The 26,910-nt window shown below is 43.1% G+C and overlaps 1 protein-coding gene across 1 annotated transcript; it reads right to left on the bottom strand.

Annotated features, from left to right (window-relative positions):
- Positions 1-1,602: 1,602 nt before the first annotated feature.
- Positions 1,603-6,570, bottom strand: LOC147454050 (putative inactive receptor kinase At2g26730). The gene is made up of 2 exons (XM_086516051.1): positions 5,146-6,570; positions 1,603-2,431 (listed from the first exon to the last, which is right to left on the bottom strand). Exons 1-2 carry the CDS (start codon positions 6,473-6,475, stop codon positions 1,851-1,853), a joined length of 1,911 nt encoding a protein of 636 aa, XP_086372177.1. The 5' UTR covers positions 6,476-6,570; the 3' UTR covers positions 1,603-1,850.
- Positions 6,571-26,910: the final 20,340 nt, after the last annotated feature.

The following is a 26,910-nucleotide window of genomic DNA, read 5'->3' as shown; positions in this document are numbered from 1 at the left end:
TCCACTATCTTTTTTTTGTCTTTGCCTTGGTCTCAAACTCCTAACCCCCCTTACAGCCCTTTCCTTATGTCACATAGTAGGGGCCTCCAGGGTGCATTAGATATAGTTGAAAAAATTTTGTAGGTGGGGGGTTATATTAAACCTAGATTTTTTTTGAGCACTTGGGTACACAATAGTTTTTTGCTATTATTTAATAGTTTACTATCTATATTTTTCATAATGGAGCTTAAAAAATTAGAAGAAGGAGAGGGTCTCCACGCATTCTTTTGGTTGATTTGCATGGCTTGCTTGATCAATGTCAAAATTGAGTTATTAAGTCTCTGTTGGGTCGTCGTCCTCGCCATAGACGCATTAAAGAACTTTCCAAAATTGCATAAATTAGTTTAAATTGTATGCAACTTTGTCCTTTCCCAATGAATCAAAATCGAACATCGAACAACTTGTGTGTGTGTGTGTGTGTGTGTGTGTGTGTGTGTGTGTGTGAGTGAGAGAGAGAGAGAGAGAGAGAGAGAGAGAGGGAGAGAGAGAGAGAGAGAGAGAGACCCATAGACTGTGTAAATCCATCCTTTTCCAACATGCAAATGATCGAGAGATACTTATCTATAGATTATGGTGGTGATGTAGCAAAGGAAGTGAAAAGTCAAAATGGGTCCTTTTCTTGCAATGGTGAATACAAGAAGACCTTAATTGGGGATCCAAGAATGCAGAATGTCCTAGCATTGGATGCATTTGGCCTTTTTTGGTGGCTAGCAGTGTTGTTTCATATTCCAGGAGCCACTACCTCCAACTACCTCAGCTACACATATTTGAAAAGATATAAATGTTTTACATCTATCCCAAGGCATTGTGTGTGTGTGTGTGTGTGTGTGTGTGTGTGTGTGAGAGAGAGAGAGAGAGAGAGAGAGAGAGAGAGAGAGAGAGACTTTCCTTGGCAACCTAGTAGCCCTCCAAAAGTGACCGTGGAGCATGGCACAAACCAAAATCTGTCTTGCTCCAACCAATTGAGGGTCGTAAGAAGCCCGTCTATTGGCAAGTGATGGTTTGATAGCATGGCACAACAATATCATGCTGATAGATATCCGGTACATTGTCATTGGTCAATGAGGAGGGAGATATGGGCACTTTGAATTTATTAGAAATTATGCAAAGGATGATTCAATCACAACCGATTGACTGAAAGAACTCCATGTGCTCGTTACGAGAGAGAGAGAGAGAGAGAGAGAGAGAGAGAGAGAGAGAGAGAGAGAGAGAGAGAACTACCCGGCAAGTCCAACTCAACAGAATCGAGAGGAAGTGGGAAAAGAAAGTGGAAAAAGAGAGAGCAAAAATCTACCCAATCAGTCTTGATCTCCGGATCTAACATGAGAGAGAGAAACATAGGGAGAAGGCATACTTATGCATTGTTATCCTCCTAGAGCGATTCCAAGGGACGACAGACCCATGATCGTCACATGTAGGTGTACAGATACACACACACCTACCTATATATGACTGCGTGCGTGTGTGTGTGTGTGTGTGTGTGTGTGTGTGTGTGTGTGTGTGTGTGTGTGTGTGTGTGTGTGTGTGTGTGTGTGTGTGTGTGTGAGAGAGAGAGAGAGAGGGAAATCCAATTGCCATGCTTTTCTTGGCTGCAGTAACACGCAGGTCACATAATAGTAATGTACAAAGGGCTCTCGAGGTAACTTGATGAGAATGAGAGTTGATGCGACCCACACGGTGGTGCATTTATATGTGAATGTGGTCATGTGGGGGTAAAGAATTGTTTTATAAGCCCTCTTAGAGGAGAACACAATACAAAAGATTGAACCCGCCACAAATCACCCAAAACAAGCCTTGCTATTGGCAAAGCATCAAGGGGAGCCAACACTCAACTCGTCGTCGGACCTGCTCAAAGAGTTGATGCTAGTGGCGAGGTCCGACATTAATGGGCGTTGGTCGGGGGAAGGAGAGACACATGGCAATGCAATTTGAAGCAATTGCATCATCTCTTCTTGTATGTACTCAAACCTCATGATCTCTAGATCAAACACCTCTGCTGTCCATTGCTCCCTCACGACGGATTGCACCCATCTTGGTAGGTCAACATGAGCACTATTATGTCGACCATGTATAGGCACTGGGCTTTTCCCCGTTAGTAGCTCGAGCAAAAGCACACCAAAGCTATAAACATCACCTTTCATAGTAGTAAGAGAGAGATCTAATATCTCTGGCGCAATGTAGCCGGTGTTTCTAGTGGCAGAATTTAGGGGCATGTTGATGGCTAGTTGCACCAGGCCATAGTCTGTCACAAGTGCATCACCTTGGGAGTTGATGAGCACATTGGAGGACTTGATGTTGCCATGCACAACTTGCTTTGTGTGCATGTATGCTATTGTATCTGCGACCATCCCTACTACTCTTAGCCTTTTCTCCCAATCCATCGGAGTCTCCCCTGCATATCAAATGTCAAAATTCAATGTGCAACTCTCTCTCTCTCTCTCTCTCTCTCTCTCTCTCTCTCTCTCTCTCTCTCTCTCTCTCTCTCTCTCTCTCTCTCACTCACACACACACACACACACACACACACACACACACACACACACACACACACACACACACACAGAGTGCTCACCAAGAACTTTTTTAGCAACCAATGGAAAAAAGGAGAGCATTGAAAAACTCCTACTTATTTGTGAAAATTTTAAGGTTTTTATCGGTTTTTACATTAAAATCCTCCAAATTTAGCGAGTTTCCATCAAAGTGAGCCTCCAAACTAGTCGAAAATTTTTAACTTTTATCTTTAAAAAAATACACTAAAGATCGGCTTTCTGTGAACATTGCACACACACACTCAAATTCACGTTTTGATTTGATCCTTCAAAGGGCCACAAGTTCCCACGCTACATAATTTTTGTAACGAAACAAAGTTTTTTCACCATACCTATTTATACAAACATTATGAGCACACACCCACTCAGTCACACCACTGGAGTCTTCCTCCAATGTTACAATCAATCGCTAGCTTGCTTTTACATAACTTGCAGTATGCACTCGATGCATAGAAATAAAAAGCTGATGACCAATCATTGAAGGTTCCTCTAACTATACCTCGATGAAGCCACGATAAGCCCAGATTCACCCTTAAAGGAAAGTGCAAGGTATAGACCCATGGTAGTCACTCCTCAGGACTAAGTAGCACGAGCATGGGAGGGTGAGATCTACAGTCGGGGGAGGGTGGACTGTAGATCTGGAATACGGATACTCTAAATTACTTTTGTAAAAAGTAATCTAGAGTACCCAAGTCTTGCAAGTAATCTAGGATACCCATATTTGTGGGCGTGGGTTTTAAACCTGTGACCTCACCCATGAAAGGTGCACACCCTAACCACTACGTCATGCGCACGTTGGGAAACGTGAGGGCCTTAATTTACTTAAAACATGTATGCACAAGGCGGCAACCGAAAGTAATTTAGGGTACCCTAGATTACTTTTTGATTATAAAAAATAATCTACACAATAATCTAGGGTACCCTAGGTTACTTTCGACGCTGTCACTGGGATCTACGGCCCACAATGCCTCCGTCGTAGATCCCACCCTCCCATGCCCGTGCCACTTAGTCCTGAGGGTAGTCACCCACAAGACAATATAACCATCAGCTCCATCATGCATAGTATTGACTAAATACCATGACATCCCCACTAACGACGCCAGTGCCCAATAGTGCTACTTGTGTAAGTATGCCAAAATCGGCACAGTTGCAAAGCTTGGTGCTTAATTCTAGCGTGCTGAGTTGACTTCTTCGCTTATTATAAATCCTCGAAAAAAATACTAGGTTCAGAGTAATCCCACCTAAAAATTTTGAGATTTACCTCTTAAATTTTGTGAGGAACCCCACAAAATTTAGAGAAATTTAGTGCAAAAACCTTCAAATTTAGTCAATTTACCTCTCATATGTAGGTTTGCCAAATTTTTGAAATAAATAGTTATGAGGCAGAGTTTATGATAATATGCCTCATGCAACCACCACCTTAGGACCATTCACGCAGGCAAGGTTTAATCCCCGCCTGCATGCGTAAGCTAATGCTGCCCTCTACTCTCAATGCTGCCAAAATTGACAAAGTTAGTATACCCATTGTTCTATCCCAACCTTTCCAAAGAGAGTGCTTTTAAGGTCTGGTCCGCTGCTAGCTAACAGCAAGCGGACAGATTTGTTGATGCATGGCGGGGCTTCTACCCCCGCCTGCACGAATTTGCTCTTAGTTGATGCCTCTCTTACAAAACAAAAAAGATTTGTGATCATTCACTTGCCATGTGGCACTAATCAACAAGCTTATACAATGGTCCACGATTGTTCCTAAGAGTTTCATGCTTTACTAAGGACATGGTCACGCGAGGCTTCGTTATCTATAAGCCTCGACTAATCTGACGAAGGCAAGTACGACATTTCAAAACGAAACGGGGAGCTATAGGTAGTAAGAGAGAGAGTGTGTGAGGCACAGAAAAAAGAGAGAGAAAGCGGGCTAACTGGCAAGAAACCGGCATAGTTTAAAAACTATTTAAAATATGTTGTAGGGAATTACAATACTAAGACGGTGAAAAGCTGCACAATGTCAGAAATCTTCAGCTTTGTTACGGCGAACCAAGACGCGCATGACCATAACCTAAGGCTTTATGTGGAAAGCTAACGCCAAAAAGCATCGTAACATGCAAAACATCAATGTCAACGAGAATGTGCAAACACAACATGCTTATCCAAAAGTCAAAAGTACCCCTTGTTTTGAGTGCTAAAAGCTAGTTTTCCACATAGAAACCATCGTGGGAAAGAAATCCATTGTCCACAAGCAACTGTTGATTGTAGAAAATGAGGCCCATGTATGGTGGTGTCATAGGCTGAGATGGCCCTCCTCCATGTGCTCAATCGAAAATCGGCATGCGCCCTTCCATCGATCATTCAATCAAGACTAAACTCTGCCTGTGTCCTATGATCGGTCATTCAATTGACTTGTAACTTATACGAGCGAGACGGTCATCATCCACCGACGATAGCCCAATTGGTAAGATGTTTAAATAATGTTGTTATCGTCGAGAGTTAGAGCACCTCTAAATGCTATACCCACAATCCCACAAAAAAAATGCAAGAAAGTGAAAGAAATAAGGGAACTCACCATAAAGGAGGGCCTGGAGGCTACTGCCATGGATGTAGCCATAAACCACCAGTTTCTCATCCTCAAAGAAGTACCAAGCTTTCATGGGGACAAGGTTTTGATGTCTCAGGGTGGCCAGCACATTGAGATGCCTTCTATAGCTTTCTTTATACTTGAAATTCAACCTCTTTACAACCACAACCAAGTCATTCTCCAATGCTGTCTCCAACATGGCCTTGTAGGCAGTCCCCAAGCTTCCTTTGCCCATCACTTCTGCTGACGCGCCCAATAAATTGTCGATGTCGAACTCGTCCCCGCCTTCTCCACCCACGAACACAAGCCTTGCCTCTCCCATCACCCTCTCCTCCACATTGATTGCTCCTTGCCTTTCTCTATGAAGGTCTCTCTGTTGTAATATAGCTCCCCCTTGTGGATTCACCCTTGCACTTGATGTTCTACCGGCTCGATTTTTGCCCGAGACAAAGCCAAATAGCAAGAGCAGTATGCATCCCCCTAATACTGCCCCAATGACTATGCCCACTATGGCTCCATCACTAAGCTTTGATTTCTTCCTTGGAGGAGGAGCCATTGTAGGGACAGATGTGCTACCATTACATGTCTCATTCAATGGCTCTCCGCATAAATCCCCATTCCCCGCAAAGCTTAGCGGAGAGAACTTCGACAGAGAGGACGGGATTTGCCCTTCAAGCTCATTGTTGGCCACATTGAAGCTCTCCAAATCAGATGATTTTATGTCAGGTATCTGCCCTGAAAATGAGTTGTTTTGCAAGTTGACCGACTGCAGAAAACTAGCGTTTACGATAGATTGAGGAATGCTCCCATTGAACTCGTTGAACGAGAGGTCTATCTGTACAAGGAGAGGCCACGACAAGAACGCCGATGTGCGGAGCGGGCCTGAAAATGTGTTGTTTTGCAGAGAAAGACTCCTCAATAAGGTGCAATTGGCAAGGTCTGAGGGAAGCTCACCATAGAATTGGTTGGAGCTGATGTTGAGGTTTTGCAAGGCATCAAGCAATCCGAGTGTGGACAGAGGGATTCGGCCAGAGAGCGACGAGTCTGGTAGCTGGACCGCAATGACCCGCGTTGAGGATGATGATGGAGTCGATGAATTGCCGCAAGCTATTCCTGTCCAATTTGCGCATATGCTATCATTGCTCGATGCTCTCCATGATGCCAGAGTGCCATTCTTATCGCTCTGTAGTTGTGCCTTGAAGGACAGCAAAGCCTCTGCATCTGTAGCTAAATCCCCAGACCTGGCAAGGGGTAGGAAAAAGCAGTAGAGAAGGAAAAAAGCAGAAAGGAAGAAACAGGAAAGCGTAGCGTGGCCCATTAGAACGCCATGAGGAGAAGCATGGCAGCTATGGCAAACTTTGCAAAGTGATCAAGACAGCCTTTACACAGGCAAAGATTGTATGTGGGTTTTGAAGAAGGGGGGGGGGGGGGGGGGGGGGGGAGACCTTTCATAAAGCAAGCTCCTCTTTCTATTTAAGTCTTTTTTTAGTGATTCACTACGAGTCTTGCCGTGGGCATGGAGACTTTTTAAAGCTTTCTTTCGTTTTTCCTTAAGACTAAAATATTAAACAATAATATTCTAGCCTCATGGTCTGTATTGGCTATTGGCAACTTCTGTGTTTTATTCATTAGTTTGCTAGATTCCCTGAAGTAAGGCCTTCCGCCCACCTTCCACCTAAAGTTTCTCACCTTTCAAAAGTAACATTCAAGTCTCAAACTCAAAGCCGTTGGGATTATAGCTTCCATGATGACGTTGTAACCAACCGAACACTAAGGCGAAGTTGTGTTGCAATCCTCCACTTAATTATAATAAAAAACTCGTCTGACTCGTCTCTCTGTCGTCGTGAGCCACTTGATGTCTGGCCTGTCGTTGTTGAATGCTCCTACTCCTGTTGTTGTCGCGCAGAATCTACACGGCACGCTTTCTCTGCCCACCACTTGGACTCACATGCTATTCCTTGCCTAGCGTCATGGAAGATTCCCTCTTTTTTCGAATTAATCGCAGCTGGTACCCCCTACTGGCGGGGTCGCTCTTTAAATATTACTTCTAGTTTCAGACCATGAGGTTAGAATATTAAAGTTCAATAATTTTAAAAAGCGCCACTATCATGGCACTTTTAAAACCTGCTACTCGTCCTCCTCCTGCAGCGAGGGCAGTTGAAGGCAGCACCACTCGCACGTCAACACCCAATCATCGACAGTGTGCGACACGCAGTCGTGGGCGTCCGCATTAGCTCATACGACACACACACACACACACACACACACACACACACACACACAGAGACTCTTCTCCTCCAGATTGCTGAGGGCAGTCGTCGATGCCTTGGCCACCGAGAGAGAGAGAGAGAGAGAGAGAGAGCGTGCTACAAAAACGGGGGGAGAGAGCGCACTGCAGGAAAAGAGGGGGGGGGTGGGGGGGGATTTTTTTTTGGGGAGGGGGGGAGCTTCTCCAAAAGTCAAAGTTGCTATTGGAGAAAAATAGAAACTTGCTATTATTGGCCACGGCTTTTTTTTTTCGAACTTTGAAGAGGTAAAGAAAGGAATCTTCTGGTTTTCTTTGGAGATAAATACAAACCCAAGATTTGGGTGCTCTATTATATCTATTATAGCCCATGACCACCTCACCATGATGATGCCAACTTCCAAGCATCCCACATATCACGAGCACTAATTGACGTCTCCTTAGGAGGAGGGCTCAATGGCCCACATTAGTCGTCGTCACGAGACGAGAGCAATCTCGGCCATTGGAACAGGTGTCAATTAGTGACATGGCTCTTCCCTCCCCCAAGGCCCCACATTTCCCTTGACTGCCAGCCTATCTCGCGCGATGGCGGAATCCATAGAAAGCTTAGGTTGGGTTCAGATTGAACCGGCGGAAGAAACAAGTCTTCGCAAATCCACCGCCCCCTAGTGTGAATAGCGTGGAGGAGGAAAAGTGAAAAAGTGAAGGGGGCTGAGAGAGGCCATCAACTCTTCCCGGGGAAGGAGGGGGGGTCGGAAGAAAAATGGAGGGCCCGACGGAAGAGTGCCTCAACTCCAACCAATCAGATTTCGCCATGGAGCATCGATGCCCCTCTTCCGCTGCCTAGTCTAAACCCACCCTTAGAGGGTTCCCCCGGGCTCCATAGGCCCTCCCCTAAAAGTGCGTTGGAGGGCCCTCAATATCTTGACTGGTAGAACTGCAACATTTCCATTGGGGTGCCACATTCACAAAGCACTTTTAGCAACCGTCTGTAGACAATTTCCTCAACAAAAACAAGTTGGTTTTCACTTGTTGTTGCAGTTAACGTGCAGAGAATGAAGTCATGTAGGTAGCAAAGGGCCTGTCATTTTGCACGTTAAAGGGTATATGGCAGATGACTCTTAGACGGATCCCCATAGGCCCTCTAAAGGCGCCATTGGGGGGGGCTTTACTCACCTGATGTGGTGCCCCAAAGGCTTTCGATTTTCTCGATGTGCAACGAATGTGCATGATGGTGCCGAGTGTGGTGAATACTTTTGTTTCGGAGTGTGGTGACTACTTTTTGCTGGAGGGTGCTTCAATGCCATGCCAAGCGTCAAGACGCACATGTGGTTAAGGGGGATATATTTAGCAGGTCAAGGGCCTATATATGGCGTGGCTAGGTAGAGATGTGCATGTGCTAGTCCCCAGTCTCTTATATTGGTATCAAAGCTTAGGGGAGAGGGACAGCCATGGAGGACGGGGAGAAGCATGGAGCTTGGATGGACTCTCTTGCATGGACCCTCTCTCTCTCTCTCTCTCTCTCTCTCTCTCTCTCTCTCTCTCTCTCTCTCTCTCTCTCTCTCTCTCTCTCTCTCTCACACACACACACACACACACACACACACACACACAGACACCTATGGCAAATTTCTAAGGGTGGCGAGGCACATGAGAATGGTCTCTAGCACACATGAAATGTAGGGCCTAAGGTAAGACGAGCCAAGGCCAAGGGCCATAACTCATAAGCAATATCTGCATTGGATAGGTACGCTTGCTTTATGAATTATTGTCAATAATTTTATTCTTCCAATTCAATATCCTACTCGACACGATCGACAAAAGCAAGGATTAATTTCCTTTAAGCTCTATTTGATCTGCAATTGCCTTTAGATGCATTACGGAAGCAAGGCTCCATATACCGATAATCAAAAAATAGCCTTGTGTGTTATATCAGCCAGTATCTCCTTAATGTATTCTATTGTGTTGTCGAAGCGAAGGTGAAAAGCAAGGCTTTTAGGAGCACGGTTCCCTACCTATATTATGCATTGGGGACATGGTTCCTCCAACTCAGTTACAGCTTGCCAGAGTGCAAGCAAAATACATACATGACACACATGGGACACACAAGGACGTCCACAGCTATGAGCCGACTCCAATGTCGACCATCATACTACAGGATGCTATGACTTTCGATGCCATGGACAATCGGTAAGTATGTTAACTTTAAGTTTCAATTTTGAACTTATTCACTTTTGCAGGAATTTTTATAATGCCAACTTGACAAGCAAATGTTGCTTTGATCAAGCAATGTTTGACAATAGATGACACTTGATAGCTAAGTTGTAGATGCTATCTCTATCAATATTGGGCAATCTCATGATTCTCAATAAGATGCACGAGTCGGCAAGGCCAATTCTCTATGAAATTTTGACAAGGTCGATTCTCTTTGTGCTTTGGCATACATGTGTCAACAGGAGCACATGTTAGCTATGAGCACTCATGTTGCGTTATGTCTCATCTTTTTTATGAACTTATGCGAAGCAAGGCTTCACTTGAGGGAAACTTGCATAGAAGTTTTCAAATTTTGGACTATGTTGTTAGCATACGGACTTCAAGAAACATAGCACAATGTCTATCTGAGTTTCTCTTGGAGGTCGGTATGACCCAAGCCACAATGGCATGTTGGGTACATCCGATATCTCTCAATTTCTCAGCATATACAGCTACGAGCCAGCTTCAAGCCATGACTACCACTCTCCAAGAGCCAAAAAGGTTAGTACATTTCAAGTTATACTTGTTTTTTCTCTAATTTAATCCTCTATTTGAAAAAGGTTTCTCTGTTGTGCAACGCAAAGTGCTTTGCTAAACCTCATGCGAAGCAAGGCTTCTCTTATGTGTCGAGGAACTATCACTTGACTTTAGATCAAGGATAATGGGACACATATTTGGCATTACGTGAATATAAGCTCACAGTTTGAGTCTGGCAACGATGCACTGTGATGTATCCATGCTAGTGTAATCGTGCAAGGTACGTATAACAATAGCTCACAAGCTTGAGACTGTTATTGAACCCAAGGGCTTACCAATCCATTTTTTTTATATTCATTCATGCATGGCATGCAAATACGATGGCAATACAGCCACCCCATCATTGTATACGCTTCCATAATACCATCAGCTATTCTGTCTACGAAGCTTTGAGACTGGTAGATGGGCTTCGATCGTTGTATATGTATACAGCGGTGAGCACTTTACATCATTGTCTGTCATAAAAACTAATATCTAATACTCCCAAATGATTTTCTCATGTTAAACTGATCATTTAATATGGGGAAGTACCAGGAGAGTAAAAGCTAGAATATTGGTAACATGCAGATCGGTATCTGTTAGGGATCCAAAGGAGGATAGCCTGCAAAAGAGCAATGTGCTTCAATGGGGCTTAAAAGACCTAAGGTTCAGCTCCATTAAGACTTCCATAGGCTAAGGTTCCAAAAATTAAACCTTTTACCCAATGGCCAAAGCATAGGGGAATTGGATGGTCATGGGGAAGACTAAAAAGTCTTCCCACATCCCTAGGAAGGAGGAGGCGAGCCCATTTTGTAGGGGATGAGAGAGAAGCACACACACACACACACACTCTAGTCTAATTCTTAATTTACTCTAGTCTAATTCTCATTGGTCCACCAATAGAAATTAAGATCCCTAGAAGACTATTGGACAGTCTACCAAGGGGTCCAATGAGCATCCAGCATCCCAATGGCTTGCCTGATTCCTATTGGCCAGAAGCAAAAGGTCCAATGAGAGTTTAGATGAATTATTTAAATACTTAAAGCTCTCACAAAAGGGGAAAGGGGGACACTTTTCAAAAGGCTATCAACTATGCTTCTAATTTGTGATTGGCTAAGCTTTACAAGAGCCAATGGTAGTCCATGAGCGTTTAGCAAGAGGGGTCGACCAAGATGAGAGAAGGGGCTACATTTACTCATACACAAGGCTATACACACACACAACTCATGTGTGCAAGAAGCACTCCATCTCCTTCTCCAAGCATTGAGAAGTAGAGGCCTACACGAACAACTCTTGGCTTTGGAATGCAAAATTAACCAAGAGCCAAGCTTCAATGGCATGCTCATCTCCTCTGCCATGCTAATTACTAAGCTAAGCTATGCTATTAGAGTGATTATGTGAGGAGAATACTTCTTTCTCATAAGATACCTCTTCTTCCTCTCAATCTATCCTCATTCCCTGCTAGCTCTCACCATTTTTGAAGGTGTGTGAGGTCTTGCGACTGAGGCTAGGGACACTAGGTGTGTTTTTCAAGCATAATTTGGTGTATGAATCTTCCATCTTCATTACACCAACTATTTTTATCAAGGAACACAAAGATTGTATTGTACAAAAGTCTCCTTTGATGGGAAAAGCTATAATACAAAACCTTTATGGAGGGGGGACTGGCTCCATGTAAATCTGGTCCTCAATTGTTGTCAATTGTTCTATTTCTCTCTCTTTTCAAGTATTGTCAATGCCCAATTAGCTAGGTGTAAATTGCTATGTTGCTTTCTCAATTAAGTACTCTCTCTATGCTCATTAGGAACTTGTTCTTAATGAAATGCTCACTATGCTATCAATTTCCGTTCCACACAAGTTACTAGTGCATTAAATATTACATTGTCTCTATGCACAAGGTGCAATCCCACTAATGGTTTTTATGGGTAGCAAGTAGGCATGGCCTAGCTATCAAACAACTGATTCATGGGAAGACGAGAATGCTTTAAGAGAGCCTCCATGCAGGTAGTCTCTTTTGTAAGCACCTGAGAAAATTTAGTATGACTATTTTCTTTAAGGGTATTTACCATCTTTCTCCTCTCTCATGGACGGAGAAGATTCTATCACGACTTAGTTGTGAATAAGATTCCAATTGAAGAAGAGTTGTTTCTTAGTTGTAGCACTCATTAGGACTCTAGGAGTGGCATTTTGTGGGGTATGACCCCGCTAATACATAATTACTCCATAGGTGTTGAGAGTCATGATTTGAGCTCAGCACATTTGTACTTTTAAGGGAATAAGTCCACAATCTTCCAAGGAGTAGTGGACAAATTCAACTTTCTCAATTTATTCCAAACATTTTTTAACACGGTAGACTGTGTTGGTCACTATTAGCTACTAGGTTGAGCAGTTTCCATGAAAATTCTAACCAAGCAGTTTGACATTGCAGAAGCTAACCAAGGGGTTCGGATTGCAAGCAACACCCAGGGTTACCAATTCCTACTGCTTATTTTTCACTAATTTCCTTTAGTGGTTAATATGTGATATCGACATCTTCAAGGCTGGTTTTATGGTAAGACACCTTTCTAATTAGGTTTGCAAAGTGCGTGTAACTACGGATAAGTGAACATCATGTTCAACCTCCAGGTACGCATGTGATTTGGTTTATTTCCATTTTTTAATATGCTTTGCTTGAATTTTTCAAGTCATATGAATAAGTTTGAATGCTTTCATTCATTTTTTGTTCTTCGGAGAGATGACAATGTCATGTAAGAGCCAAGAATTTTGGGCCACAATGTCCCAAATACGTTTTTGCATTTTGCACGGTTTTCTTTGGCACATGTTGTCACATGGAATGAGAATGGAATACAACATGGTCTAGGAACTCAAGGAGTTCGGTTTAGCCAGTATGGAGCAAGGTTAAAGAGGGTCCCTCTCACTCACGCCCCATAGTATTTGCAATTACCTTCACACACAAGTAAGGTATTGGCTCAAACAATTGAGACCGTCATTGTAGCCAAGGGCTTATTACTTTATTTTCCTAACATTGGTATGCATGGCGTGCCAATAAGGTGGAAGTAATTCCACCCCATCATTGTTTATGCTTTTTCTAAAACACTAGCTATTATGTCAAGGACATCCTCATCTGCCTTATAGTCATGGTGGAGTCCACCCGCTCTGATATCCACATGCACTAAAATCACACGATTTTAAGATGAGGGTAAGACCTTATTTTTTTTAAAATGATTTTTCTTGTTGCTTTTCCTATTGATGTTTTTGAAGGGGTTACCCATAGCTATAACCTCTTACTTGATAACAATTGAGGATAGTATATTTGCTTGTGAGACATGGCCTCGTTATCAAGAAACTCATTCATAGGATAACATGAACCTTGCTAAGAGAGCCTCAAGGAAGGCTCAAGGTAGATAATCTCTTGTTTGAAACACAACCAAAGAACATTTGGTATGACTAAATTCTTATTGGTGTTGGGAACCTTTCTCTTCTTTTCATAGGGAGATATGGTCATTTAAAGATCCAGTTGTGTGAATAAGATTCCAATTTGAGAGGATCTCCTACTTAGTTTGATCGAGTTTATAGCACTAATTGTAATGAAAATGGCCTATGGACTTTGAGAACATCGGAATTAGGAGAATTACAGAGAGTGTTTTTGTGAGACTGCTTTAAGAACATAGAGGGTGAACTTAATTGATGGTGTCAACATAATCATAGTACTTAATTAACTTGGCATGAACAATACATTTTCTAGAGAGAGAGTTTAGAGAACTTGACAACACTTGAGGACTGGATTTATGTGGAGCCGGGGCATAGGCATTTGTATTATAGATTTGCACATCAAGAGAGACTTGGTACGATACAATCTTTGTGTTCCTTGTGACCTAGGTGATGCAATAAACATGGAAAGCTTCATGCATCATGAGCACAACATAGACTTTACAAAAAGCATTAACTATCCCAAGGCCTCAAACACCTTCAAAGGTGGAGAGAGCTAGAGGGGAATGAGGGTAGGGAAGAGGAAGAAGAAACATTCATAGGAGAAAGAAATAGTTCCTCACTTATCATCACTCTTCTTGTTGCTGATATACATAATAGCATAGTAATAAAGATGGAGAAGATGGTAAGCTTAAGCATTGAAGCATGGCTCTTGGTTGGATTTGCATTTCATAGCCAAGAGTGTTGGTGTAAGCTCTCAACTTCCCTACTAGCTTGGAGAAGGAGATGGAGCTCTTGCACTTTGCACTTCACACAATGAGAATGTGTGTGTGTGAGAATGAGTATGAGAATTTCAAAACTTAGCCCTTCTCTTGCTTGGTCGACCTCTCTCTCTCACACACACACACACATCTCTCTCTTGCTTGATCCCTATTGTCCCTTGCCATGCTTGGCCAATCACCTTAAGTGGTCATTTCAAGCAATAGGGTAGCATTTGGACCAGGGATTTCATTGACATAATCACGTGATCATGATCATGTGATTACGCTAATAACTCTAGTAATTACATAAGAAAAACACGTGATCACGTTAATTGTTAACGTGACTTTGATGATGACCTGCAAAAACCCATACAGCCGGTTAGCCTGTCGGTCATGCAGCTCTGCTTCCATGCTAAGAAAGATACTAGGAAGATGCACATTGAGCTTAATTGAAGCTTACTTGATGTTTGAGTAGTGATGTTGTTAATAGGCCAAGTTTAACGTTAATGTATGTCAAATGCGGCTTTAAAGGGCCAACAGATTCTTTAATGATGCTAAAAGGAGTAGGCTTCAAGTGAGCATAGATGGGACTTTATGATCTATAATTTAAGTGCTTGAAGTGCTCTATCGGCCTGTCTTTACGGCTTGTTGATTGGAGCTACGGTGAAGAAGTTATGGCAGTTGGAAGTTTCAGTTAATTGCAGATCCGTACCGGATTGGGCAGCTGTAGCTGAGGGGACAGAATTGAAATGAATGCATGGGCTTGAATTGCTCACTTTATGGAGCATGTCAGTATTTTCAGATCAGTGGTCGGAGTTACGGTTGCCAACATATTGGCCGTTAAAGATTCATCGGGGGCCGGTTCCGTACCAGCCTGGTCCGCTCGGTCATTGTTCCATCTGGGAATTTTACAGCCTCAATAGGGTTTGTATGCGTTATATGCAGCTTGAGAGGTCTACAGGGAATTACGACTCGTCAGGCAGAGTCCAGCTTAATCAGATAATACGGCTTGAGGCCGTGACAGTTGCCAGCAGCACTGTTGAGTTGGATAATTTTGGCATTATTTGAGAAGCTGATGCAAGCAATTAACAACCGAGTGCAAAGGGAATACCTTCCAGCAAGTGCAATCACCTATACGTGTATCTTCGAGCATGTGGCATTATTCGAGACGTAATGGACAGTAAAATTCACGAGATGATATGTTAGTCAAAAATTGTTGAAGAAAGATGTTGTGCTTGGCAATGCTTTAGTCGAATATGTATGCCAAATGGGGTGCCCTTTAAGGGTCGCCCGCCCAAATGAAGACAAAAAGGCAACATGCCGCTCAAAGCAAGAGAATAAAGAGCAGCCCACCAAGTCCAAGGCCGCCCATATAATCTAGTGGCCGCCTAATTGACTAAGGGTGTGGCCGCCCAATACTTAGATATAGGGGTTTTAGTGGGAATCCAAAAGAAAAAAGAAGGGGAGATGGCGGGCAGACAGCGTGCAAGTAGAGCGTGGAGATGAAGGAACTCGCGCTATGAGCTGTGATGCTCCGATGACGCCGACCAAGAAACGTGAAATGCTCGGATTAGTAGGGTGATCGTATTTGGTCCTATTTCGGCCTCATTTGCTGTCCAAGTTTCTTTTGCCTCGAAAAGAGGTAATCAAAGGCATACAGAGCTTGAAGGCAATAAAAATCAAGTTGATTAAAGGAGAAGTCGAGGCTCGTGAGCAACAAATAAGGCAGTGCAAAACAAAACAGGAAGTTGCATGATAATTGATAATAACTGAAGCTTGATGATTGAGGTAGTGAGCAGAATTGAAGCTTGTAGAATCCACGGGTAGTTGAAGCAACTAACGTGGCAGAAGAGAATTTTCATCACCAACATCAGTCCAAAGATGGATTAAACATTCTGTTAAGTCCGATGTCATTAACGGCATGGTTAATCCTGTAAAACGGGAGCTAAACTCCTAGTTAGCAGATTATTGAAGTGATTGTTGAGGGCATACACCCTCAACAGGGAAAAACAGAGAACGACTCTCAAAACTGCATGTAAAGACTGAGAGAGCAAGAAGAGAGAGAGAGACTCGTACAACTGACTTGTGTATTGCTCGTCCTAAAACTGCCCAACAACATTACAATTTATAGCTTCCTAATAGAATCTGACTAAGCCTAACAGAATCTGATTAACCAAAATCCGACTGACCAACATCTAAGTCACTACAAATCCGACTGACCAGAATAATCTGATTGACTACAAATCTGACTGAATGACTAACAAATCTGAGTGACCGACAAATCTGACTATTTGATTGACCAACCTATAGTGTCTGTCAACACATGGCGCAGCCCAGTGGTGGATTTCTCAGAAATCCGACTCGATCCCACATATCCCTTGATCAGAGTCAAATGCCTTAGAACATGGCAGAGTATTACAAAGATTGGAGTCATAAGATTACAAAGATATGAGAATAAAAGAGATGGAAAAAACATAATGATATCAGTTGGCATTGGTTCACCAAAAGATTCCTCCATAAACTGTCCAAGATTCCGCTTCTTGTAGGCTTTGTGTCTCCAGGTAGTACATCCGGTCTTTTGCCTGGTATGTCTCCGTCGGATCACTTCGTCCTTGCAACAAAATCTTCTCTTGAATCAGATTACAGAAAAACTGGATGTGAATGCTTCAATGCAGTTCGTATTCTGCTCACACTTTGTACTACATCAACAACTGACTCTACCACCTATTCAGGTTCAGCAAAAACTGAATTCCGGACTATAGTGAATTTTGGAATTTCAACATCAGAGCTGCTACTGCAACTGCATCTCTGACTGCATCTGCAATTTCAACACTTCTGCAACAATCTGAATCCATGTCTTTAATCATGTTTCCTGCAACTCCTTTGTCTCATTCATTCTGAAACCTCTTTATGTCAACATTGATCTCATCCACTCCATATTCAGCACTCTGTTTAAGATCAGATCTTCCTCTGCCAACCCACTTACTACAATAACTGCTTGTCGGATTCTTCATGACATCCTCGACATCTGAAGCTCTAATCCATCAGCCTAAGTAGGTCGAATCCCTGAAACTCTTGACTGAAAATCTGTTATGAAATCTGCCACCCGAAACTATTGACTTGCTGTGTGAAAAAACTCCGACGTAAGGATTTTTTTTTTTTAAGAATCAAATCTGAGATGTCTGTGTTGGTGTGAATGGTGTCTTGTAAATGGGCACTTGGGGTGATAAGTATGAAATAAAATAGAAGAATCTGGATTTTGGACAGGCTTGCAATATAGAAGTAAGCTATTAATATATATTGAAAAACGATTTCTTCTCTGCACACACACAGAAACATCATTTTCGATTTCTGAACACTCTCCTCTGCTCGCAATTCACATCTCCCCCACTCATGGGCCTCTTTGCGTTTCACCTTCCCCTGCTGCGGCATCCCATGCACACATCCATCTTTACGCTCTGTATAACCACTTTGCCTCCCTCATTCAGATCCTATGCTTCCATGATGCCTTCGAGTCTTGCTACAGCTTTGCATTGTGTGTTGACGTGAACTAGTAGCGTGGTCGTTTGAGAGTAACCAGTGAAACCTCCACATGACCCGACTTTCTTGCAGCCCAATTGCACCTCTGTGTAGCAGTCAGAATCGCCACCAAAAACCCCAGTTGTACTGCTCAACCGCATCCATTTTTTGCAAGCCCTCCTCTTCACCCGCACATCCTTCCTTCACTACGGCTTCAGAGCTTGCGTCATCTGCAATAGAACAATCTTTGGAAATCTTGCTAGCCCCTCCTGGATATACAGGAAATCGTGAGCCTTCATCAACAAAACACCGTGATCGCCAAAGTGTTCAGGGCATACACCCTCAACAGGGAAAAACAGAGAACGACTCTCAAAACTGCATGTAAAGACTGAGAGAGCAAGAAGAGAGAGAGAGACTCGTACAACTGACTTGTGTATTGCTCGTCCTAAAACTGCCCAACAACATTACAATTTATAGCTTCCTAATAGAATCTGACTAAGCCTAACAGAATCTGATTAACCAAAATCCGACTGACCAACATCTAAGTCACTACAAATCCGACTGACCAGAATAATCTGATTGACTACAAATCTGACTGAATGACTAACAAATCTGAGTGACCGACAAATCTCACTATTTGATTGACCAACCTATAGTGTCTGTCAACAGTGACGGTGCTGTTAACAGCCCGCCTTGGCTAAGGATTAAGTTGTACTCAAAGCGTTAATCAATTAATTGATGATTATGGTATTTGTCAGATCTTTCAATGTCTGATATTGTCTCTCTTTCACACCTCCCACAGCTAGAGGCCCGCCGGCTCACATTTCAAACACATATCCCCCGACATCTTTGGTGAACCCGACACGAAACGAGCCGGGATGGGAGGTAAAGATGGAGATGCCAGAACTATTGAAGCAGTTTATTGACAATTCAGCGCCAATGGATTTGATAAAAATCTAGCAGTTGCAGATTTCCCAAAAATGATGGAATTAGTTCAGGGATGTCTGCAAGAAGTGAAAGCCATGCAGATAAAAACGAGATTGATGATGTGGTAGAGATAGCACTTAATGTTGTATGGGAGCAGTATCATAATTTTCAGGGATATGATCTAGAAGGTTTTATTGCATGTTATGAAGCTGAGATGAAGAGCCGAAATGTTCCAGAAAATTGGATGATTATAGCTTTTGAAGAGGTTGTAAACTCGGATTTTAAAAAGCAGGTTCCAGAATTGATAGAAGCCTATCCCACACAATGGGACTATTTTGCAGAGGAATTTATTTACAAAAGCTCAAGGATTCTAGATCTGGAAATAAAAGAGATTACTAAACGAAGCTAAATTGTCTTCAGTAAAGGTGAAGGGGATCACATGTTGTTCCTCAACTATGATGACTTCTCGGAGCATATTTCTGCAAAGAAAATAATGAGCTAGAAGTAGCAGATTTAGTTTCAAAGGAGCATATTTTGAGCAATGAAGAAAAGGTAAACGATGACTGTACAGCAAGTGGTTCAAAAGCTGTTGACCTTGACATGGGTTATTCTGAAGGATTTCATCAATCAGATGAGTTCTACAGGATATTCTAAAACCATCAGCACTATAGCCGAGCAAGACAACATGTTTGCTACAGATGAGTGCATAAACAAAGCTATTGTATACACAGTATCTGATGAAGTGACCAAGATTGTGGACTCGGCATAGGATGAGCCTGAGGATGTCAATGAACCTATGATTGCTACTAACCATATGTTTGCAGATCTTGTTATCATGGAAGAAGATGCCATAATTGATGATTTATTGTCTAGATCTGAAGAAGATGATCATGACAGTATAGAAGAGCTTTCTGGCATGTGTACCTCTTCAGAGGGGGTTCCAGATGAGCCTTTACAGTGCTATGATGGATTGCTAAGAAACATGGATGCAGATGAGGAAGCAGAGGATAATATCGATGAGTATGAAGATTGCTTACATCATGCTGATTGTGAACAGGTTATTGACAAGGTTTTTACATCTATGTTTGTACATGAGCTGCATGAGGAGATAACTCCTACAGTTTTGATTAATATTGAGACTTTCAAGGGTGATTTTCTTGAGGATGTTATGGATGAAGATTTACAGGTTGAAGTTGTTTTTCATGATCAAGCTGAAACCCTAACAGGTAAAAATTCCTCTGATGATATAGGTCCAGAGAGTCCCGAGGTTTTTCGTGATGGCTATGAAGCTAGAGGGGGTGATGATACTAAATCATCCTTGATACTGCATAAAGTGTACAGGGTTTTTCATTTCCCTGGACAATGTGCCAAATGTGGCTAGATTTGGATGATATTCCTATCGATGCTTATGTCAGTGATGTCTTGGCTGCCAGTAAAAGGAAGTCAAATTTCTTTAATGCTTTATGGTAACGAGCTTAAGTTGCCAAAAGTTTATGAGATGTGGGTTGTAAGGAAATGGTTCCTATGGACAAGGCCACTGACACGGCCTGAAAGTGTGTGCGCTAGGGGGAGGCTGTAAGATAGCACGGTTGGGTGGAAACTAGCACACCCATTACCACTGCCCTTTTATTGGTATCCGAGCTATTTTTGGGAGGAGGCGAAAAGTGGGTTGCATATGCGTGCGACATGCTGCTTCTATCCCACGTTCCACAGACAGCGACATCTTCGCTGTGTAGCAAAAAGAAGACATGCAAAGTTTCCTGTGCGAAGTGCGCGGACAAACAGCGACAGCCGGCCGTGGATGCCCCACCTATGCCCTCCACAATGCACGACCAAGAAAAACTCGACGACACTGAGGCTCCGAAGGCTTCCATTGGTGTCGTTGGTTGCACGCGTAGGAAGGCCCACTTAACCCTTCCATGAAGGAGGGTTGAACCCACCCCATGAGGGTAAGAGGCCAACACTTTACTATCAAGCTATTGACCCTTGTTGTGTTTTGATGCATGGTTTTTAGGACCCCTTCTGAAGATGCAATAAAGGCACAGTCAGTTGTTGGGGAGATGAGGATACTCTAGTCCAAGGGATCTCGAAAGAGAAGAAAAATCTACTTCACAAGCACCAAAGAGTAAAAAGTGCCATAGACAGAAGATACGTGGGAACGAGCTCTTATGCATGCCTACAACCTATATCTTACAGAATAGCCCATTCTAGGTGTGAATTTCTAGTGAAATTTACACGAGGATGTTCGTGTGGACTCACAGCACAACATACTCCGTTTTCACTTTTTTACCGACAGTAAATATTTTTTACCACAGTAAATATTTTTCACCTACATGATAAATACAAATCACTTTTTACCTACAGTAACTTTTTTTTACCCATGGTAAATATTTTTTACTGCACCATAAGTATTTGGTAGGTAACAGTTCACTGTTACTAGAAGCAGTGATTGAGCATCAACAATGCAGTTACAGGAGGAGAAAAGGAGAAAATCTTATGGTAAAGGTGAGTCAACAGGGATAAAGACTTTTGAGTTGAAAAGAGACATGCTGATTTTTTCAAAGAACACATGTCAAAAGAAGCCATGGTTGAGGATTTTTTGAGAATTTGATATTCAGGAGGACCCAGCTGCCACCCCCCCCGTAGGTCCCCCCCTGACATGTGCAGAACCTCCAGTTTCAACAGCCACCTTAACTGCTCTTAAATGCTAGTCAAGGCCTTATCCCCATGTGTCACAATCAGAAAAATCAGCATTTACCCTCCCCTCTCACATCACTCTAGAGAATATCTTGATGGTGACATATTAGGTGACCTCAATCTGTTGACCACCCTAAGCAAAAAGTAACCCCAATCAGCGGATTTAAGCATGTTTATCCCTAATCCTAAACCCTCTCAGAAACCTATATAAGGAGGCCTTCTCTCACTCAAAACCAACACTTCACCCACTTCACCAAGCAACGAAGCTATGACGACATTGCTCACAACGAGGAGCTATGGATGGAGCTCTACTCTCTCTCCCTCTCTCTCTCTCCCTCTAGTATGCTACATTACTAGCCCTAAAACCTAAATAAGGAGTCTTCTCTCATGCTCCATGGCCACCATCCTCGCCATCATTCTCTAAGGTATTGATGTGTTGCTAGTAGGATCATACCTACTTGCTGGGCTGATTGTTTTTGACAAGGGATTATGCCATCCTTGGCTTGCTTCTCTATATCCTTGTTATGTATGATCAGATGCCGTTGTATTGTTAAGCTGATTTCTTGTGTATATATATGTTACATAAGGTCCCTAAGCTTCGTTTCTATGTGTTTTGCCATATGTTTTGATGCCATCATAATGCCAGAAGTCTCACTTGCCTATGTGCACTATGTGTGAGGTCCCTAAACCTCTTAATTTAGGGTGGTGCCCCCTTTGTTTTGTTCTTTGCTTGTTTGCATGAGGCATGGTTTGTGGAGTGTGCACGAGTACAGAGGCCACCCGATTGCACTGCTCTTTTTTCCGCTATCATTTTGGTGCCCCCACTGAGGAGGGCTACACAGACCTTCAGTCCACAAGCAATGAAGATGTGCAATCTACAACATGGACAAATGGCATGAGGAGTTTGCAAATTGGAGAACAGAAGAGGAGGAGGCTTTAGAGGCCTTAAAAGCTTTCATCGAGGTCTTGTTACCAGGTTGCAGTGTCATTGAAATTCAAGAAGTAAGTTCTTCTACATGCTTTGTTCGTGATCGTCGCCAACGAAGGAGAGTGAGAAGAAGAGCTTGATATACCTCTCCTCTCAACCTATGAGTGCTCCAGAAACCTCCAACGCACACGAGCTTGAAATATTCTACATCAACATACACGAAGGTACTGTGACACACATTAAGCGAAGAGAAAGCATCACCAGACCTCTCTTTCCTTAGGAGTCGACTAAGAGGAGGAAGATCACCTCTACACCTAAGTGGCCCAAGGCCGCAGCGCGTGCTCAAGCGTAAGGTAACATTTGGCTTAATCTCATTAATAAGGGATTACATGACCACTACAGGCAAGAAAAAGGCTAGTGAGCAACCAACTTCAACCTCCAACTTGCAACCACGACTCTCACCCCTAAATCCTCCTGAAGCAAAGAGGCGAAGGCTTGCCTACAAGATTGCCGCCCGTCTGCGAGTGCTCCCAGCACTTTGTGAATCCAGACACCACCAATCCCAAGCCAACCTCCTGTCCGCATGAAGATCACTTTGGATATTGTCCAAAGTGCTTTGGAGACCGGGTGAAAAGCCTCCCTGCCCTACCTTTGCTGCTAATTTTCAAGAAGTTATCTCAATCTAAGGAAACTATCTTAGTTGATGATGTGCTGCACATTAATGGTGTCACTTTCATTCGTCATGCTGATTATGGTAATAGCATCCAATTGTTGCTTGCTAAAAGGCTCAGCATTGTACAAAGTGTTGCCATCACGCCTTACGTCTTCACAGATGCATCAGGAAGAGTCGAAGTGATCCGAGGTGCTGACCTTTTGTGGCTGATCAGGCTCATTGGTCCCAAGGTGGTGCAACTAAGCTAGGCTCTTGTGTGTAAGTATGGATGCCAATAATGAGAATGATGATCCCCGCATGTTTCCTTTCCATTTTGTGCGTCATATCCATGTGAATATTTGTATTAATAGAAAAATCTTTTATCAGCAAAGAATAGCCCTGTTGTTTGGAGCCGAGAGACTTGGGGAAATCTTGCGCTCTCCTCATCCTGTCGTTCTACCCTTACTAGACTATTACCATTCCTTTGATGTGTCGATCTTCATCCTATTTTGAGCTAAGTTGTGCTAAAGCTCCAAATTGTAATTACCATACTCTATTTTAAAATAAATTGGAGCTGTTTGTGTAATTGTTTACTCTCTCACTTATGGCCTTCCCTAATTTTTATGGTAAGCCTGGGGAGGTTGCTCCAGACTTTTTGGATAATTTGGAAATGGCCTTTCTGGTATCGGGAAGGGATGACGAAGCTACTAAGTTAAGGGCCTTTCCTTTGGTCTTGAGGGAAGGTGCAAAATTATGGTATCAAACTTTGGCACCTGAAGAAAGAAGAGACTGGGAGTCCTTAAAGATGGCCTTCATCGAAGAATTTCTCCGCCATGAGCTACGCCAATTAACATCACCCAATGACTATAGAAGCTATGAAGGAAAGTTTTCCAACCTGTGGGAGAAATGGTGTGCATCACTAGGTGAAGCAGAAAGGGCGCCAGAATGCCTAAAGAAGGACTGTTTCCTGGCAGGGCTTTACCCCATCCTTCGAGAAAAGGTAAAAGGTAAATTCCCAAATATCTTTGATAAAGCTATGACTTATGCAAGGGAGAAGGATAGGAAGTTAAAATTCCAAGCTCAACTACAAGGGGGAATGGAGCCTCCACCGCTAGCTCAACCTACGGCAAGGGTAGTAGCAGGGACAGGAGCAACAGACCAAGAGTCCTCTCAACAAGAATTACTTCAACAAATCACCAATCAACTAGAGAGCCTGTCCATCAATCTGGTTCAAGGTGTAAGGGCACCCCAGCTAGGAAATGAACGAAATAGACAAGAAGTACAAAGGCAAGCACGTGAGTACATTTGCTACAACTGTGGAGAGGTGGGTCACGACATGTATTATTGCCCCCATCCACGACTCTATCAAGGAAATGGTAATCAAAGACGGCCTCCTCGCCAGCAAGTCACTCCTCCTCGAGCTAGGCCACTAAATGGACAAAATGCACACATGGCTCCACCAATCCAAATATTGAGACCCCCTCCTCCACCACCACAAGCACCAGCAGAGATCCCTCCACTACCATCGGGAGGGGAGGACAGGGCTGTCTCTGTCATAAGTCTTGACAATGGTAAGGATAAAGGGAAAGAAAAAATGGAGGAAGTTGTTGCCATGCCAATAAAGAGAGTTAGGAGACAAAGAACTGATGAAATGGAAGCTTCAGAGCCGGATAAAGGGAATGAGGGTTCCTCCCAAGTGATAGGAGACAAAAAAGGAAGAGTAGGTCAAGGAGGCACATAGGAGTAGAAGAATTTCCACTTGGGGTAGGATCCATACCTTACGACCTGGTAGCAGATGTGAGTAAGCAAGGACCAAAGATTTCATGGCAGCAACTCCTCCACCTTTCCCCAAAGATGCGTAGAACCTGGTCTAAGATGTTCAGCACCAGGAGGGCTAAGGCAAAGTCAGTGTGGTCTATTAGTGCAAGAGGCATGAAGGATATCGTGCCAGTCATTGATGCAGAGACTAAGAGTCAGCGAGTCTCCAATGTGTACGTAGATGGTGGAGCCGAGATTTGTGTTATGACAGAGAAATTAATGCACAGGTTGGGTTTGGAAGTAAACGAGCAAACTTCCTTACAAGCTAAGATGGCAAATAATGTAAGGGTCGCTTGTGTGGGAAAGGTTAATGGAGTGAAGGTTTCAGCTTTTGGTGTGGCAATCTCAATTGATGCTTATGTGATCCCAACTAAGGGGGAGGGCTATCCGCTAATCCTTGGAAAACCTTGGCTTATGGCTATGAAAGCTAGGCAAGATTGGGAGACAGGTTCCCTTGAGTTGCGACCAAATCATAAGGTAGGTGGCAAGCAACAAAAAATTGTGTATGACATGAATCAGGGTAGACAACAAGACCTAGAGATGGAGACTTCTATGGATGAATGGAGCACAAGCAGCTGCTCTTCATCTGAGGATGAGTCATCTGAGGAGGATGCTAGCTCTTTGGAAGTCATGGGTATAATACTGCGAAACCCAGAAGGAGAAGGTGGTCAAGACTCTCTAAACAAGGAAGAAGCCACAGGCTTAGAGGAGATGCTAGCTAAGGACCTACTAGAAGAAGAGAGAGAACCCTATTTGCAGGTACTAAAGAAGCATGCTGGCCTCTTTATAACTGATTACGAGCACATTAAAGGAGTGACGGTAACCCAACACCATATCCAATTAAAGGAAGGTGCCAAACCAGTGGTGCAAAGGCTAAGGAGATTAGGGCTAGTGCAACAAGATGCACTCTTAAAAGAAGTAAAAAGATTACTGAAGGCAGGATTTATCTACCCAGTGGAAGATTCTGAGTGGGTGTCTCCAGTTGTGGTAGCACCAAAGAAAAATGGGAAGTGGAGGGTATGTGTGGATTACAAGCCTCTAAACGCAGCCACAAAAAGAGACCATTTTTCTTTGCCTTTTCAAGCTGAAATACTAAATGAAGTGGCTGGTCATGAAAGGTACACAATGTGTGATGGGTACTCAGGCTACTTCCAAATCAGAATTGCAGATGAAGACCAAAGAAAGACTACCTTCATAACACCTTGGGGGTGTTTTGCTTATAGAGTTATGCCTTTTGGTTTAACTAATGCCCCAGCTACTTTCCAGAGGTTTATGAACTTGGTGTTTCAACCTTACTTTGGTAAGTCCATACGAGTCTTCATTGATGATTTTTGCATTTACAGCTCTAGGGAAGTACATCTGTCCCAGGTTGATGAAGGTTTCACCCGTCTGGCCCAATTGGGTGGGCAATTGAATAAAGACAAGTGCCACATAGGTGAGAGCAAGGTCACTCTACTAGGCCATGTTGTGTCTCAAGATGGTATTGAGGCTGACCCTGAAAAGGTAAAGACATTGTTAGCTTTACCTACTCCTTCAAACGTGAAGCAACTAGTCTCCTTCATTCAAAAGGTTCGCTACATGGGACGATTCATACATCTCCTTTCTCAGGCAATCTATCCTTTGCAGCAGCTCACTAAACACACTACATTGACATGGAGTGAGGAGGGTGAAAGGTGCTTTCAAGAAGTTAAAACCATTTTGAGCTCATTGCCTGTCGTCTTACAACCCACATGGGGTGAATTATTCTATGTAAATCCTAGTGTAGGTCCAGAAGCTCTAGGAGCTGTCTTGATGCAAAAAGACCCAAAGACATCTCTCATGAGACCAGTCTACTTCTCTAGTAGAGTGATGACAGCTGCTGAAAAGGGTTTCAGCGCAACTGAGCAATTGGTGCTAGCTCTTAAGTTTGCAGTGGAGAAGTTTCGGGCTTACTTACTTCCGAGACAATTTGTGGTGATCACAACTGAGGAGGTTTTTCCATATGCCCTACAACACATGGAATTGTCTC

This window comes from Adiantum capillus-veneris, chromosome 7 (genome assembly GCF_014529385.1).
Source record: "Adiantum capillus-veneris isolate H3 chromosome 7, ASM1452938v2, whole genome shotgun sequence".
Taxonomy (NCBI): Eukaryota; Viridiplantae; Streptophyta; class Polypodiopsida; order Polypodiales; family Pteridaceae; genus Adiantum; species Adiantum capillus-veneris.
This window is presented reverse-complemented; position numbering and strand designations above follow the sequence as displayed.